Below are 17,240 nucleotides of genomic sequence, written 5' to 3' on the forward strand. Positions count from 1 at the left end.
AGACTGAGGAAGCTGCTGTCCAAGCAGGCTTCCAGTCCTAGTCTGCTCAAGTCGGGCGATGGAGCGTGGACGGAGAGCAGTGCCGAAACTCTTGAAGCACTTCTCTCAACTCATTTCCCGGGATGTATTGGAATAGAGAACGGTGACTGGCAGCTCTTTCCTAGTCTCCCAGTTATGAGACCCCCTGCCGGTCTAATAACAGATAACAAAATAATTTTGGCTATCGACTCCTTTGCGAAGGTCAGGTCGCCCGGTCTCGATGGACTTTCGCCAGCAATGCTGCAAGCCAGCAAGCCCACGATTGTTCCGTGGCTATCGGGTATCTATTCGGCGTGCCTCGCATGGGGTCATATCCCCACTCTTTGGAGGACCTCGAAAGCCATTTTCCTGCCCAAGGCGGGTAAATGCAGTCATGTGGTTCCAAATGACTTCCGGCCTATCAGCCTAACCTCTTTCCTGCTAAAAACATTGGAAAAGCTACTTGATTTGCACATCAGAAGCAACTCAATGCATCTGTTGTCCCCAAATCAGCATGCGTACACAAAGGGCAAGTCTATTGAGACAGCTCTCCATGCTCTAGTAGCCTCCATCGAAAAAGCAGACCACTATAAGGAATTCTTGACATTTCAGGCGCCTTCAATAACGTCACCACTGACGCTATTATGAAGGGCCTTACCTCAGTTAACAAGGCACCAGCGATCCACAAGTGGGTCAACCGCCTTCTTTGTGACAGGCGGGTGGTGGCTACGTGGGGCGATGCGGCCATTACAAAGGTAGTGCGAGGTGGCACTCCCAAGGGTGGGGTTCTCTCGCCTCTCCTTTGGAATTTGGTCGTAAATAGCCTACTTCTAAAATTTACTAGACGGGCCCCCAAGTTAATTGCCTATGCTGACGACATAAGCATTTTGATAACTGGGAAATGCCCAACCACCCTTAGTTCCGTAATGGAACTTACTTTGCGGGAAGTTAAAGCATGGGCCGAATCAGCCGGGCTCAGCATTAACGCGGACAAAACGGACCTTATCCTCTTAACGAAGAGTTATAAGGTACCTGCGTGGTCCCCCCCAAAAATAGGCTGCACTATGCTAAAGCCGAGCCTAGCAGTAAAATACCTAGGTGTGGTCCTGGACAGCAAACTGTCATGGAAGCTCAATGTGTTAGAAAGGGTGAAGAAGGCCACCGGAGCCTTGTACATGGCGAAAAAGATGCTTACCTGCACTTGGGGCCTATCTCCTAATCTAATGCGGTGGATATACATCTCAGTTGTTCGCCCTATCCTCACCTACGGTGTTATAGTGTGGTGGCAGGCCACGGAAAAAAGGACGTACCTATCCATCATGGAAAGGACACAGCGTCAAGCGCTACTGTGTATCACAGGCGCTCTCAGGTCGACGCCAACTAAAGCCCTCGAGGTAATAGCTGGTGTCGAACCATTAAACCTATACGCGCAATCCATAGCCGTAAAATCGTCCGCAACTGGCAATCTGGGTCTGCTAGGCTATGGTCACAGCGCCATTGGTAGGGAGACTAGTAGAGACTTGGACTATTCTATCCCCCTTACCAGTACTGACCATATTAACACAATATTCTTGGAACCGGAGTGCTGGCGGGAAGGGTTATGCATTCCCGAAGCCCTCAACCTCTTCACCGACGGGTCGAAGATGGATGATGGTGTCGGAGCGGCCGTATACTGCCCAGACCCGGTCTCCAAACAATCCTATAAACTCCAAGACCATTGCAGCATCTTCCAGGCGGAAGTTTTTGCCATTGGCAAGGCTGCCGAATTGGCTCGGGGTTTACAGCGTAATCACACCTCTATTAACATCTTTGTTGACAGCCAGGCTGCAATAAGATCAATGCACTCTGATGTGGTCAAGTCCAAAGTTGTCCTGGACAGCAGAAGAGCAATAGAGTCGCTGAACGCATCTGCGGTCGTGCGTATCTATTGGATCCCAAGCCACCAGGGCATCGATGGCAACGAGATCGCAGACACTCTCGCCAAAGAGGGAGTCGGGCTCGATGTCGGCAACATGTGCAATGTTCCGATATCCCTGCGAACTCTAGGCAGTGAAATTGAGGTGCGCTCTAGACTTCAGTGGGACGCGAGCTGGCGTAATGCCAACTCGTGCAAAACTGCAAGGCTGATGTGTGCCTCTACTAACAAAAACTTAACCAAATTCGTCATGCAGCTTTCAAGGAAAGACTGCAGGCTAATGCTAGGCATTTTAACTAGTCACTGTCTGTCAGCTGTCCATGCTGTAAAGCTGGGCATCACGAACAGTGATCAGTGCAGGAAATGCAACGAACCCGGGGTTAAGGAAACACTTGAGCATCTTCTCTGTAGATGCCCAGCGTTATCCCGACTCCGGTTGAAATACCTTAATTCGCCGTGCCACAACGATCTTCGGGACGTTTCACGGCTACCTCCTAGGATGCTGCTGACTTTTGCCAAAAATGCATCCATACTGCGCGATTTCTGAGATAAGCTACCGGAACAGCTACGAACCTGCACTGGTCTATGCTTTGCCCCGTACAGGGGCAGCCGGTCCTACCTAACCTAACCTAAAAAATTTGTCTACGTGTCCAGTAAAAGTCAGCAGAGGTACAGCATATATTTCATAAACTTGTAAAAGAGTGGACAACATTGCTGGTCTTACTTTTAACAAGTAAGAAAGTTACAGTCGAGTGTGCTCGACTGTGAGATACCCGCTACCCATTTTTTAATAAGGGCAAAATATTGCGGTATTATTTTTAAAATATACCGAAAATGCTAAAAATACTAAAAATATACTAAATGGTATGTTTGGTATATCGATACAGGACACCATTCAAAATATACCATAGACGGCACAATGTACCAGATTGTCGGCCAAAGCAACTAAAAGTAGGCGTTTTTGCCCATACAAAAGTATTTCTTTAATAACTTCCACAATTTTTATCTGATCGCAACCAAAGGAAGGAAAGCAAGGAATCATAACTACTGTAGTTATTATTATATATCCAAAAAAAACTCTAGCTTTTAAATTACGCTTGTTATTCGATTTTTTTGATTTGCGGGGGCGGAAGTGGGCGTGGTAAAAATTTGAAACAAACTTGATCCTGCCGGCACAAAGTTATAATACCCTTCTACCCTATGGGTAGCGGGTATAAAAAGAAACCGTAAAAGTTAGACGCTTCTTGTGTGAATTGTCATGCTCTAACATGTTGAGCACCAAATACGAGTACCCCATGTGAGTTCTATTATACAACTCCAGCTGTTTTCAGTATTTTCAATCACATGTAAAAAAAAAACGTCGCGCAACCAATAAATACAAAAGAAAAATTTTTAATTTAATCAAGAGACTATAAGAGAGGGAGAAAGCACTTGTAATGTTTGCACTCAGATCACTTTTGTTTAAAATTTCTGCCAGGACCACTCCCGCTCTTGCAAAGCGACAAACAAGTATAGTCGGTATATAGTCTATATTTTTGGTATCAAAAAGAATAAATATTGTATTTATGATTCCTAAAAAATTGGTTGTGATCAGATAAAAATTGTAGAAGTTATTTAGTCAAAACTTTTGGGTCGCAAATTACACCCCTTGCAATGAGGTCTAAGCTACTTTGGCTGACAATCTAGTATATTTTGTAGTACTTCAACGAAACATAAAAAAAGAATTTTGGTGTATATTTTTTATGAATACCACTTTTTGGTTTTATTCAAAATGGTTAGCGGGTATCTCACATTCGAGCACACTCGATGGTAGTTTTTTTCTTGCCGCTACTTACAATCATAACTACAAACTTCATGATTCCTCTTTATATAATATTATGATGTAGTCAGATAACAATTGTAAAAGTTATTTTGAAAATAATTGTATACAGCAAAAGTTGGAACTGCTTTAAGTATGGTAAAATTTTTAATTTAATTTAACATTTAATATCAATTTGATACATTAATTTTGTTTAGCTTTTATTAAAAATGGGTAGCGGGTATCTCGCACTCGAGCACACTTGACCAAAACTTTCTTGCTTATAAATGAATTCGAAATTTTTAAAATGAATATATGACTTTTTTATTCTTTCTTTACTATTAATAAAGGCATTACACTATAGGAAATTTGACCACTTTTTCTGGCCAAAATTAATATCGAACGAAGCATAATTAAATTCGCTTTTTGGTATTTAGTTAAGACAACCATAGTCTATAGAAATTTACAAAATTAAGGTCGTAAAACCTACCCTTCTTAATATAAAAATAAAAATATATGTACAATTTATTTAAGGCAATTTTTTAACATAAGCCAAAATGTTTTGATAGTCGTTCGCTATTTCTTTAAATAGAAGTTGCTAGGGAGGTGTTGATAACAATAGTAAATTAAACTTATTCGTAATGCAGACAAGTTCCTGAAATTTTGACTTAATTAAGTGAGGTAATCGCTCTATTATGAATTATGACACTCGGCTAAACCAAATATTTTTTTCATGCAGCAATAAGTAGTATCAACGCATTTTAGTCTTTCATTAAATAAGTAAAACCATATTAAATTATATTATATTATATTAAATTACCTGAATTACAAAATAAATTACATGGATATACTCTTTCTTAAGAGAGTTAAAATTTGGAACATTCAAACACATAATAAATACTCTCCTAATTCAACCTAATTCCAAACATTTAACGAATATTGTTCAGATTATCACTATCCACAACTTCAAAATTGTATGAAAAAGTTAATATTAGGTTGCCATTTTCATAAGCTCTGTTTATCAGCTGTTATTTTCTCAGTGGCGCCATCTATTGAAAATTCTGGTATGCAACATTGAAACTTGATTTATTATGAATACATTGCACCTAAAATTATTTCAATCTTCCAACTTTTATAAAATGGGCTTAGGCCAGAAAAAAGAGGTCAAATTTAATGCAACTGTTAATAATAACTCGCTGGACAGATATTGAACTCCCCACCAATATATAATTATACACTGCAACTTAGCTATGTACATTAGTATGTGCAATGTTTAACCTATGGACTTATGAATCAGAATAATAGCTGTCAATAGAGGCTTACATCATTTCGAAACAGTGCTGATAAATGTGTATCCAAGCAAAAGGTAATTATATCTGGAAAAATATTTTTCCAGATATAATTACCCTTTGCTTGCTAGTAAGTTAAAGTTTTATATTGACATTTCTGATTGGGCTGGGAAATTCGTATGTGTGGAGATACTGCCCTTAATAAATAACATTTGGATGTGGATCTTTATATAGAAATGACGACTTTTTTGCATCATTAGAAAGTGATGTTGTGGTTACTAAACCATATCTATACTATGCATACAATGAGCTGAGCTTAAACAAATAGTCGCAAAACAAACAGAAATACATATGTACGTGTGAATGAACCAAGTTTCGAAGCAGTCTATGACTAGGCAACTCACATTGTAACGCGTATTCTGAAGACATCTGAGGCAGCTGTTGCACAGCCAGAAGCAGAGAGAATATCGCTTATTATATCTTCGAAGCCTATCCGATGTGTCTAGTATTAAAACAATTAAAGCCAAATAGCTGCGCAGGACCACGTGTATAATTAATAGCACATTGGATTCGTTACTGTATTATTCTGAATGTCATATGTGCTATGAAATAAGAAACTAAAATATGTTAACTATTTAAATATATTTTAAACTTTTATTGACACTTTTGTCTTAGAGCAAATACCTAAGGTTATATGGGATTTTCCTGAAATATGTTAAAATTTCTCGATTATTTTCTGGTCACTACTTTTTACCTAAATTACTTTCTTCACATTTTTTAAATTATTAAATTTAATATCACAATTCAAGATGCTACATAAATGTATGAATTCATCAAAAAAGTTGATGCTTGAAGAATTAATTTTATTACATACATAACTTCAAACGGTACTACATTATTCAATGTCCCCATAAAAATTGTCTGTCCGTCTGTCCGTCCGTATGAAATACTGGATCTCTCAGAGATTTTAAGAGATAGAGCTGTAATTTTTTCGACAGCATTTGTTATGTTTGCAAGCAGATCAAGTTTGTTTTAAAATTTTACCACGCCCACTTCCGCCCCTGCAAATCAATAAAATCGAATAACAAGCATAATTTTAAATCTAGAGCTGCGATTTTTAATTATGATTCCTGAAAATTTGGATCAAATAAAAATTGTGGAAGTCTATGGTATATTTTCAATGTGGTACTATATCGATATGCCAAATATATTATTTGGTATATTTTTGTATTTAGTATTTTTCGGTATATTTTACCGCAATATTTTGTTTTTATTCAAAATGCGTAGCGGGTATCCCACAGTCGAGCACACTCGACTGTAGCTTTCTTAATTGTTTTTAATCTTGTAAGTCGAATATGAAAAGCTTCTAAATAATAATAGTGAAAATATGAATAAACCACATTAAAATACTGAAAATATGAATATACCACATTTAAATATTTTAAAATGATTTGAAATAATGATTATTATTCGAAATGGAGGTTGGTATATTCTCCCGTCACCATCGCCCTTTTTTAGACACACCGAATATCAACACCTTATAATATAAAAAATGTTTATTTTAACTTAGAATGAAATAACTACATACTTATATCCTATATTGATCAATCACATCAGCTTAACTGATACGATTCTATGATACAAGTGCTTACACCAAAGACGGATCCTGTTTAAGGATGCAAAATTAAACAAACTCAAGGAGGAAAAAGAATTTTGTTTTAATTTTTTGTACTTATTTGGTTTTTTGAAGACTTGCAAAGCAAGCATAGCCTAGTCATATGTGATCTCATAAAACAGGTATCTTTCGAATCTGAGCCATTCGAAATCCGATGATCTATGAAATGAGCGAAACGGTGCAAGATTACAAAGTTTTTTTCTAATGTTTGAATTTTAAACACGAAAAACATGCATCGATTTTTATCAGATGAATTTCAATTAAATCATTGATTTTATTTAACACATTTTAAAGTTTTATCACATTGAAGTATAGCATCTCTATTGGCTAGTTACTTTTTATTTAGTCAACAGGGGTGTACGAACGATTAATAAAGATCTCGAATAATTCTTTGCAAAATTTTAAAAATAAAGTAATAATATGCCATGAATTAGAAATTTTGCGTCGACTTTTGCCAACAAGCACTTGCGAAAGCAAATTGACCGAACGGTTAATAGCCGAAAACCCAAAAGATTGAATAAAAAAAAAGAAATACGAAGTACTAACAAAATTTCAAAAATTTCGGATCTCACGTATACAATTTGTCTGGCCCAAAAAAACAATAGAATAGTTTTTCCATTATTTAGCTATTTGACGACAGTCTTCAAATGTTGACAAAGAGTACCACCCAAAACCCAATAATCTGAATCAATGTTAAAAATATTTTCACAATTTTTTATATTGCTTTTTTGCAAACATTTGATTGAAAATTAAACGATATTTGTTTCAAATTGTTAACCAAGAATTTATCATTGTGTGGATCTTTCTTTTAAGGGTCGCAGTAATGGAATAAGAATTATATTATAATGGCAACATTGATTTCAAAACGTATAAGAGATTGTTTAAAAAAAGAATAATAGTTGTGTATGTGTAAGTAGTGTATTTAATTACTAGTGTTCTTGCATTGATATAGCTTTGGCACGAAAATTAGATGAAGGCATCAGTTGAAATTAATAATTCGAACACAAAAGTCATTTCATGAACTATTTCAAATTAATGGGCCAAAATTGTGAAACGTTTTTGTTGGTTAAACATGCTAGTCCCACCTCTCTTTCGATCAAATAATTAGAATCACTCTTCTTTTATTGTGACCTATTTTTTTATACACTAAAATTGTATAAAATATAATGTCTTATCTAATTATTCAAGACTATTTAAAATAAAGTTGTCCGTTTTTATACTGACTTATTAGAACTGAAAACATACATGTTTTTTTTTTTTTATTTACTTACCTAGCATGGTTCGAGTCACCCTCGGAACTCTGGCGTGAATGCTGACTATGAGAAAAACTACTATAACCCGAACCTTTCGACATCTGAAAAAAAGTTGATACTATATGCACATATCTACTTTTAATTTTTAATATTAATTCTCACTTGACTAGTATTACTAGAATTTCTGGAATGACCCATTTCCGTGACAGCACCTGTATTAACTACTCCAATTCCGCCACTCCCACTGCTACCGACTCCACTAACATTCAAAGGGAGTGTGGTCCCATTATTATTGCTTCCAATGGTGCACAAGGCAGGTTGAGGGGGTACTATGACTGGTGTTGCCGCACTGGAAGAAGCTATTACATGTTGTAGTAGATTATCCGAGGTTAGAGTAATTGCGGATTCAGAGGACTCGGATAATCCCGAGTCTGCTATAATAGGTGCTATATGAACTTCTTGATCTGTATGAAAAATAAAATTCATAGGTTTTAGATATGTACATTGAGTAATATGTAAAACATACCATCATCCTTGGCAACAGACACGGGACGAGTGCCAGGTGATGAAATCGTACTGGAAACGCCCCCCAAAGGAATAATAGCACCTCCACCGCTACTGGCAATATTGGGTAAGACCGCAGCTGTTGGCATTTGCAGCCCACTGCACGCATCATCGTCCGCAGATGCCGGTTTACACTGCTTGCTCTTCAGACTAGACGTCGGGCTACATAAAAAAAACAACAGTTGAATTGTCAATTGCTTAAACCAATTACATTACTTACGCTTTAAAGAGAATATCACCGCTCAACATATGCATTTTTATGCCAACTCTTAACATAGAGTTATCCAAACGATGACGCGAATCATAGCCTTCAAGAAGAAAGCGTCGTGAAGTTAGGCCAGCACCAGCATATTCGGCAAGGTTTAGATCAATAAAACCTAGCTTATAATAACTTCGACCTCCTTTCATTTCCTTTCGTATTGAAATACGCAAATGACAAGGATCCAACACGCCGGTAGAAGCATTCGCGCTCATTTTACATGGGAACTCAAAATTACGATTCCATTCCACCCGATGATTGCGCACTTCCTCGCTTATGTCGAAATGAAACGATCAAGGTTTTATATTTAAAAGGGAAATCGAGACTTCAATATATTTACCGGCTACTATACTCTTGAAATGAGCCGCCATCCAATAATCGTATCTTAGCAAAGAGTACCTCGTTAACGAGTGCTACCTCTACCAAATCTTGAAGATTCACTTCCACATTAAACCTATATTTTTTTTTTTTCATCATAAAGGCCATACCAGGGGCGCTAGGCCCAAGTAACGTCATTAATTTCTTCCTGATACTTTATGATCTTGCTTGGCGTCGTAAAAATGTTATCTATTGCTTAGGCGATTGTCCAGCGTCCACTAGGCTCACGCTTTTAGATTCAGAGGTTTCTTGGGCTTAATTAATTAATTTTTTTTTTCAAACTGAAGCAGCGTTTTATTTTATTTTTAGGTAAATTCGATGACAATTGGTTTTTTTCTTCTATATATATTCTTGTCTTCTATATATATTCTATATTCTATGCGATTTTGTCTCTAATTTAATGTGTAGCAACCTATAAATGCAAAATGAAGCTCGTCAGTGTTTTGTTTTATTTTTATTTTATTAATAAAATATTATTAATAATAATTTTAAAATAATAAATAAGAATCATAATAGTACGTTGTTCAACGATAAAAATTAGTTGGAAATAAACTACATATTTTCACACTTTCACCAAAATAACTAACAAGGAAGAAAGCTACAGTCGAGTGTACTCGACTGTGAGATACCCGCTACCCATTTTTAATAAAATATATATTTTGCGGAATTTTTCTCAAAATATACCGAATATGCTCCAATACTAAAAATATACCAAATGGTATATTTGGTATATCGATATGGTACCGCATTCAAAATATACCATAGCAGGCACAATATACCAGACTGTCAGCCAAAGCAACTGAGACCCCTAGTAAGTAGGCGTTTTTGCCCATACAAAAGTATTTCTATTTTCAGGAATCATAACTACTATAGTAATTATTGTATATATACTATAGCTTTAAAATTACGCTTGTTATTCGAATTTATTGATTTGCGGGGGCGGAAGTGGGCGTGGCAAAAATTTGAAACAAACATGATCTGCGTGCAAACATAACAAATGCTGTCGAAAAAAATTATAGCTCTATCTCTCGTAGTCTCTGAGATCTAGGTGTTCATACGGACAGACGGACATGGCTAGATCGTCTCGGCTGTTGACGCTGATCAAGAATATATATACTTTATAGGGTCGGAGATGCCTCGTTCTACCTGTTACATACATTTCCTGCCGGCACAAAGTTATAATACCCTTCTAACCTATGGGTAGCGGGTATAATGAATAAAAGCAAAACAGTGCGGAATTTGCCTAATATACCAAAATAATGTACCGTAAATATACAAAAAAAAATATATATATACCGAATAGTATGTTTGGTATATTGATATAGTACTATATGCACGATATACCATAGAGTGCAAAATATACCATATTGTCAGCCAAAGCAGCTAAGATCCCTAGAAAGAAGACGTTTTCCCCGCACAAAAGTTTTTCTTTAATATCTTCAACTTTTTTTATCTGATCGCAGCCAAACTTTCACGAATAATAATGACTGTAGATATTATTGTATGTGCCAAAAATTTCACTCTAGCTGTAAAATAACACTTGTTACGATCAGATGGACATGTCTATATCGTCTCGGCTATTGACGATGATCAAGAATAAATATACTTCATGAGGTCGGAAATGCCTCCTGTGCCTGTTAGACACATTTCTTGCCGGTACGAAGTTATAGTATAATACCCTTCTACCTTATGGGTTATAATATCAAATCAAGTTTGTTACAAATTGTTTCCACGCCCACTTCCGGCCCTACAAATTGACAAAACTCGAATAACATGCGTAATTGTAATGCTGTCGCTTTCTTACTTGTTTTATATACAAATAAATAAATTACAAAGTTCACTGCAAAAAATATGCAAACTTAGCGCTCGTGCTTTTGGATTTAATAGTTGATTTTTCAGCTGTTATACCCACAAGAGCTGTTAAGAGATAACATTCTGAGTATGAGCACGGTTGCCACTTTTGGTACAAATGTACCGAAACTGGTACATTTTTCATGCGTTGATACATTGGATCACTTTTTTTTCAAATTGGTACAATTTCAATATGCCTGGTCTAGTATTTAAATTTTTCATAAAATTTTATATTATTTTAACAAATGGCTCTGTTCTACCAAACACAAATTTTGTATTAGTTAGAAATTAAACCATGACTAACACTGGACAATATCGCATACAGTCGATTCGCGATGTTTATATATATATATATATATGTATATTGTGAATCACAATTTGCGCAGCAGCATATTGATAGCGAAAATCTTAGTGAATTTGAAAAGTATAAAATTAAAGAAAATATTCGTGAATCTTATATTGAGCTGATTTCACAAATAAAAATGAGATTTGACTTCGAAAGAAGATGTCAAATTTTTAGAGTCAATAACTCCAGCCAAATTTCTAAGCGAAGAACTTTCCATAGTACCTCTAATGAAAACCTTTGAAAATTTGTACCGAAAAAAATTTGTGGTACATTTTTGCTAAAATTGGTATATTTTTTCAAAGTTTTGGTACAAAAATTTTTTTTGGAATGGCAACCGTGAGTATGAGGCATAACAGATTGATGTTTTGGTAATTCATTGATCATATCTTTTTTCTAATTGGAAATAATGCAATAGAAGAGAATACTTCTCGAATGAAATGAAGGAGATTTGTGTACATAAATGGTTTACTTATTATTTGAACGAATAATAAATACATTTACCCAAAAAGTAAATGGCAAGCTAAATGACGCAAGATTAGATAAAAGTTCCAGAGTGAAGCTCTGTTAACAGCAACATATTTAGATACAGACATCAAGCAGAGTCCCATATGAGATGTAGTGCATTGAAAACCCTACTTCAAAACACTTGAAAGAATTCCGTTCATCAGACAAAAAGAAGCAAAGCAAATATATAAGTTTCTTATATTCCTATGTCTTCATATTATATTGGGTTGCCCAAAAAGTAATTGCGGATTTTTTAAAAGAAAGTACATGAATTTTTAATCAAACTTAGAATGAACTTTAATCAAATATATAATTTCCATTTTGTTCGATAACCTTTTGCCATCTTCCCGGCAAATTTTGTATTCCACGCTCATAGAACTTCTGGCCTTTATATGCAAAAAACTGAACCAAGTGCGATTTTATAGCCTCATCATTGCCGAGAGTTTTACCATTTAAGGAGTTCTGCAAAGATCGAAATAAATGGTAGTCTGATGGTGCAAGGTCAGCGCTATATGGTGGATGCATCAAAACTTCCCAGCCAAGCTGTCCCAGTTTTTGCCGGGTCATCAAAGATGTGTGTGGTCTGGCGTTGTCATGATGGAAAATGAAACCTTTACGATTGATCAATTCTGGCCGCTTCTCGTTGATGGCTGCATTCAATTTGTCCAGTTGTTGACAGTAAACATCCGAATTAATCGTTTGGTTCCTTGGAAGCAGCTCAAAATATACCACACCCTTCCAATCCCATGGCTCATCCTTAAGTGAAAAATCTCCAGAACGGAATTTGCGAAACCAATTTTGACACTGTCTTTCTTTTAAGGGTTTATCACCATACACATCACGTAACTTTTTAGCAACTGGCTCTGCGCTTTTTCCTTTACGGAAATAATAAAGTAAAATATGACGAAAATGCTCTTTTGTGGACTCCATATTAAAAAGGGCGCCAATCAAACAAATGTAAACAAAATTACGCAAACTTTTTTTCTAAAGCAAGCTAATAGTGACAGCTGATAACGGGCAAAAGAAATAATGCAATTACAGAGTCACAAGCAGTTAAAAAAATTATAAACGCCGACTATATGCAAAATCCGCAATTACTTTTTGGGCAACCCAATATATGTATATACGACTGGAACACCCGATAAAGTTCAAAACCAAACTTTGATCAGGAAATTTTCAATCTTTTTAAATAGTTTTTTATTGTTACTTCTTTTGTATCCAACAAATTTATTGCTCCATATCTGTACAGTCGGTTTCTTTTGAATTGTCCAAAAATGAGTGATGTTCCTCGCCGGATGGAGCTCCCAACCATGTACACAACAGCGGCTGTAAACTGTCGCTCTATCTCTTATAGTCTCTGAGATCTAGGTGTTCATACGGACAGGCGGACAGACACACACACACGGACAGAGGGACATGGCTAGATCGTCTCGGCTGTTGAAGCTGATCAAGAATATATAGGGTCGGAGATGCCTCCTTCTACCTGTTACATACATTTCCTACCGGCACAAAGTTATAATACCTTTCTACCCTATGGGTACCGGGAATAAAAAGCTGTTTAAAACCATATCAGCGTGTGGGTAAGCGCAAAAAACGCGACACGAATTTTTTGACGATTGATTAAAAAAGAGTAATAGAGCATCTTTAAAAAAAAATTATTTTCTCAAACTATAAATATGTACAATCAAAGCAATGGGAATAAGATATCGGTATACCAACTGAATATATCGAAAACAAATAATAATATAATAAACAAACGCGTGTGACACAGTATTGTCAGTGATTCGTCTTAAAATAGAACAGAATAAACTTTACTTTTAAGTAAAATACGTATCAATCCAAAATGTTCGATTTAATTCTTTTAAATTGTCCCTGATTTAAAGTGTTACCACTTTTTTGTATCCGAATTGAGAATAATTAAAAAAAACACTGAATGTATTGAAATCTTGTAAATTAATTAAAGAAAAATTAATTTCTGTACAATTCCTATTTACAATTTATTTGTGTAATTGTTGGTCGACATGCAAAAACATGTGGACTATTGCGATTGTGTGTCAGCATAGTGACTACAATATGATAGTAAACAAACATGTAAGGTAAATGAAAGCACGGCCACAAGTCATTTTTTAACACGATAATTATAGAGGTAGCTTAATTTAAAAATCCACACTTTTCTTTAAATTTGATAAAATCTTTCAAAGGGGGTATGTTTGGTAACATGTATTTATAAATTTACTCAATCTTGGAATTTTTGAGAAACAATGTATGCCATAACAAAATTACTAAGAAAACTCTTTTACTAAGAAATCTCTTCAACTTATTGCTAATATTTGCTTATAAAAATAAATGATAAAATGCATTTACATATATATGTAAGTAGACTGACATATATTATTTAATAATATATTTATCATCAATATGCATATGTATGTATATTTCACCTATTTTATGTAAACCAAACAAAACAACAATAACTTCTTTATTTGATTCAGAATGTGGTCCACGTTTCACGATTACTCAAACGTTTTTTCTGATTTTCCTTAACTTTAATAATAATCTTGTTATATTTTTCATTTTACCGATGAGAAATTATACGATTCGCAAAATGACGAATCCTTGCAGGTATACAATATAAGTACATACATGGATGTTCATATGTATATATATTTGCATACATGCATGTATATGTACATATGTATGTACATACATATATAGAAAATGCTCATTTTGGTTTATGTAACATTTTTGGCTATACGTTTTTAAGCGTATCCTATATATCCTCATAAAAAAATACAACAAAAACCATGACACACATTTAAATGTCTTACATATTGAGATTTGTGTATGCTGATACATTTACATGTACAGATGCATATTTTTGAGATTCAAAGCAACAGTTGAAGAGGCAAAAACATAAAAATCGAATTCTACTAATTAAAATATTCGAGGCACATCTAAAAATATACACACATGAACATAGACCTGAACTTGAAAATAAAATTTAAAGGGAGTTATTCCTCCTGTCTAATACATTCCTCATTTTTATGACAGTCGCTTTGGATGTTAAATATTAATATTAATTTAAATTTCATTGTCCTTTTAATATTCGTACAACTTATGTGCATTGTTCGCAAATATGTATGTATGTATGTACAAGATTAATCTATCATTACTCAACTCACATTAGAAAATAGATAAACAAATTCCGGATTGGTCTTAAACATACATACATATGTATATATGTATATAAATAACCATAATTAATAAATCCAAACATTTTCTTTGAGTAAGGAATAATTCTACACCGTAGTTAACTTAGCCCACATCACAAAACATACATCTTTATTCATACATACACAAAGGCACATTCCTAGGACTCATGTTCACACTACGTAATCTAGGAGAAAATATTATTGTTTTTTCGTTGATTTTTGTATTGTTGTAGTTACATTCAATTTTGTTAATATTTATTGGGTTTGCAATTTTGTTTCCATTTCAATAAACTCCATTCAAATTACATTTCCAGGCAATGACCATAACACTTGAGAATTCGATTACTTCTGTCATTTATTGTTATGAATCAGACTTTGATGAGGTTTCACATACATACATACAAATACACTTGCATTCTGTTAATTAAACAGACGCGTTTTTATCGGTCTCTTGTAAAATTACGAAAGTTTTTTTTAACAATAAGTTATTACATATGTATATTGTTTTAGGCCACTGTACAGACACCCATAAAAAACATTTTAGATATTTAATTTCAGACTTACAAATAGCTTGCAATGTTTATTTGTTCGTTAACTAACAACACTCGAACATATCTTGCAAGTAATTTATTATTCTGTTATACTCGAAATGGCAACCTTAAATAACAAATAATGACGAACTGTTTCCACTCATAATACTTCCACGTTTAAAGAAGAATGCAAGTATAAGATGCTCATATATATGAATTAAATACATCCAAATAAGAAATCGTTGACTTAAAGAGTATTTGAAAGATAATTGTTCGTAACATATAAACAATTATGAATTTTTCTTTATAATTTTAAGGGCATAACTTTTATTTTTAACTATTATTGACACTAGAGTAATATCAGTAGTAATCAGTAGCTTTTTATTAGATCAATATTACAAATAATAATTTTGGAGTGAGACGCCATCATGCACTAAAAATTATAAAGACCTTATCTTTAGAATTTCTGGGTTGCATTATTGAAAATATCCGATGGATGCGCATAAGAGGGTTACGGCAAAAGAAGCCGAATTATTGGTGATTCGACAATGATTTTGAAAATGTTAATAATTATCGAAAAAGTGCGATTTCGATGAAAGCCAGCTGATTATTCCACTTGTATATTTTGTCGCTTTAAAAATATTTTAAATTGCTTTGCAATTCCTATACAAAATGAAAGCAATGTAAAAACAATGAAAAGGAATAGACGGAGGCATAATAAGATGTTTAAAGAAAATCGCCAATACGATCAATTTGGCCACTATCAGACATGCTCCGGTATTCACTTTTCGTTTTCGTTTTGGGAACAAAACCGAGATTTTCGTTTTTAGGTGCTCCGGTTTTAACAAGTTTTTGGTCATCGTTTTGCTATTGGAACGTTTCATTTTTTACTGATGAAACAGCTGACTTGTGTTTTGGTCAGAAGTATACAACGCGAAAAAATGCCTTTCGTAGGTCCAATTTCCTGCGTTGCTATAACTCACATAAGAATAATTTTATCCTGCATAGATGAATAAAATATATTTACCATTTGTCTTTTTTGATAAGAAAGATTTGAAACTTACATAAAAAAAATCAGTGGAACGACAATCAGCTGTTTCCCACAAAAAATGGGGATGCCACCTTTTTAATGGACTTCATTCCGGTCATTTCAACAATTTTTTTTTATAAAATCTTAGCACTTAAGTAATTAAATTAAATAAATAAATTTTTATAAAACATATTTTACCCAACTTCAAAAAAATTTAATGCCATCCGTTTCATTATACAAGTATTTTTAGCTTGCTTTTTCATTCCACCAAAAGCATCTTAGGCGATATCTCATGGTGTCGGACTTATCGGTTGCTCACCAAAACGAAAATTGTTCTTGCCGACGGCAAAATTTTATTTCCAAATTTGAGGTGGGGTCAAAAATTCTAAATTTGTTTTAAAAATATTTACAAGCCTAATTGATCTTCTGGCGGTCTTAACAGAACGACAATAAACCAATGAGTGAACTATTTTTTTTTCTTTTGGAATGAGTCAACTATTTTTTTTTTCCTTTTGCAAATAAGATTCGATTTAATGTAGAAAAAGGCCTCTTCTTTTCATGTCGGCAAAACAAAATTTTTCGTTTTGTAATTCGAAAGAATCTCGCGAAAGTGAAAAC

The 17,240-nt window shown here is 34.6% G+C and overlaps 1 protein-coding gene across 7 annotated transcripts in view; it reads right to left on the minus strand.

The window, feature by feature from the left end:
* The window catches only part of LOC117577400 (protein FAM102B), a 30,324-nt gene extending 14,593 nt beyond the window's left edge, over positions 1-15,731 (minus strand). For 2 of the 7 annotated variants that reach the window (XM_034262310.2, XM_034262307.2), the window contains exons 1-6: positions 15,207-15,420; positions 9,112-9,561; positions 8,733-9,044; positions 8,475-8,674; positions 8,111-8,412; positions 7,967-8,049 (exon numbers count right to left, since the gene is read on the minus strand). In XM_034262310.2, coding sequence (XP_034118201.2) covers positions 7,967-8,049; positions 8,111-8,412; positions 8,475-8,674; positions 8,733-9,044; positions 9,112-9,287 — 1,073 coding nt within the window. In that variant the 5' untranslated portion in view covers positions 9,288-9,561; positions 15,207-15,420. Of the gene's footprint in view, positions 1-7,966; positions 8,050-8,110; positions 8,413-8,474; positions 8,675-8,732; positions 9,045-9,111; positions 9,562-15,206; positions 15,430-15,626 lie in introns of those variants that run through there. The other 5 variants (XM_034262308.2, XM_052002841.1, XM_034262309.2 and 2 more) reach the window with 5 other exon arrangements.
* Positions 15,732-17,240: the final 1,509 nt, after the last annotated feature.

This window comes from Drosophila albomicans, chromosome 2L (assembly GCF_009650485.2).
Source record: "Drosophila albomicans strain 15112-1751.03 chromosome 2L, ASM965048v2, whole genome shotgun sequence".
Lineage (NCBI taxonomy): Eukaryota > Metazoa > Arthropoda > Insecta > Diptera > Drosophilidae > Drosophila > Drosophila albomicans.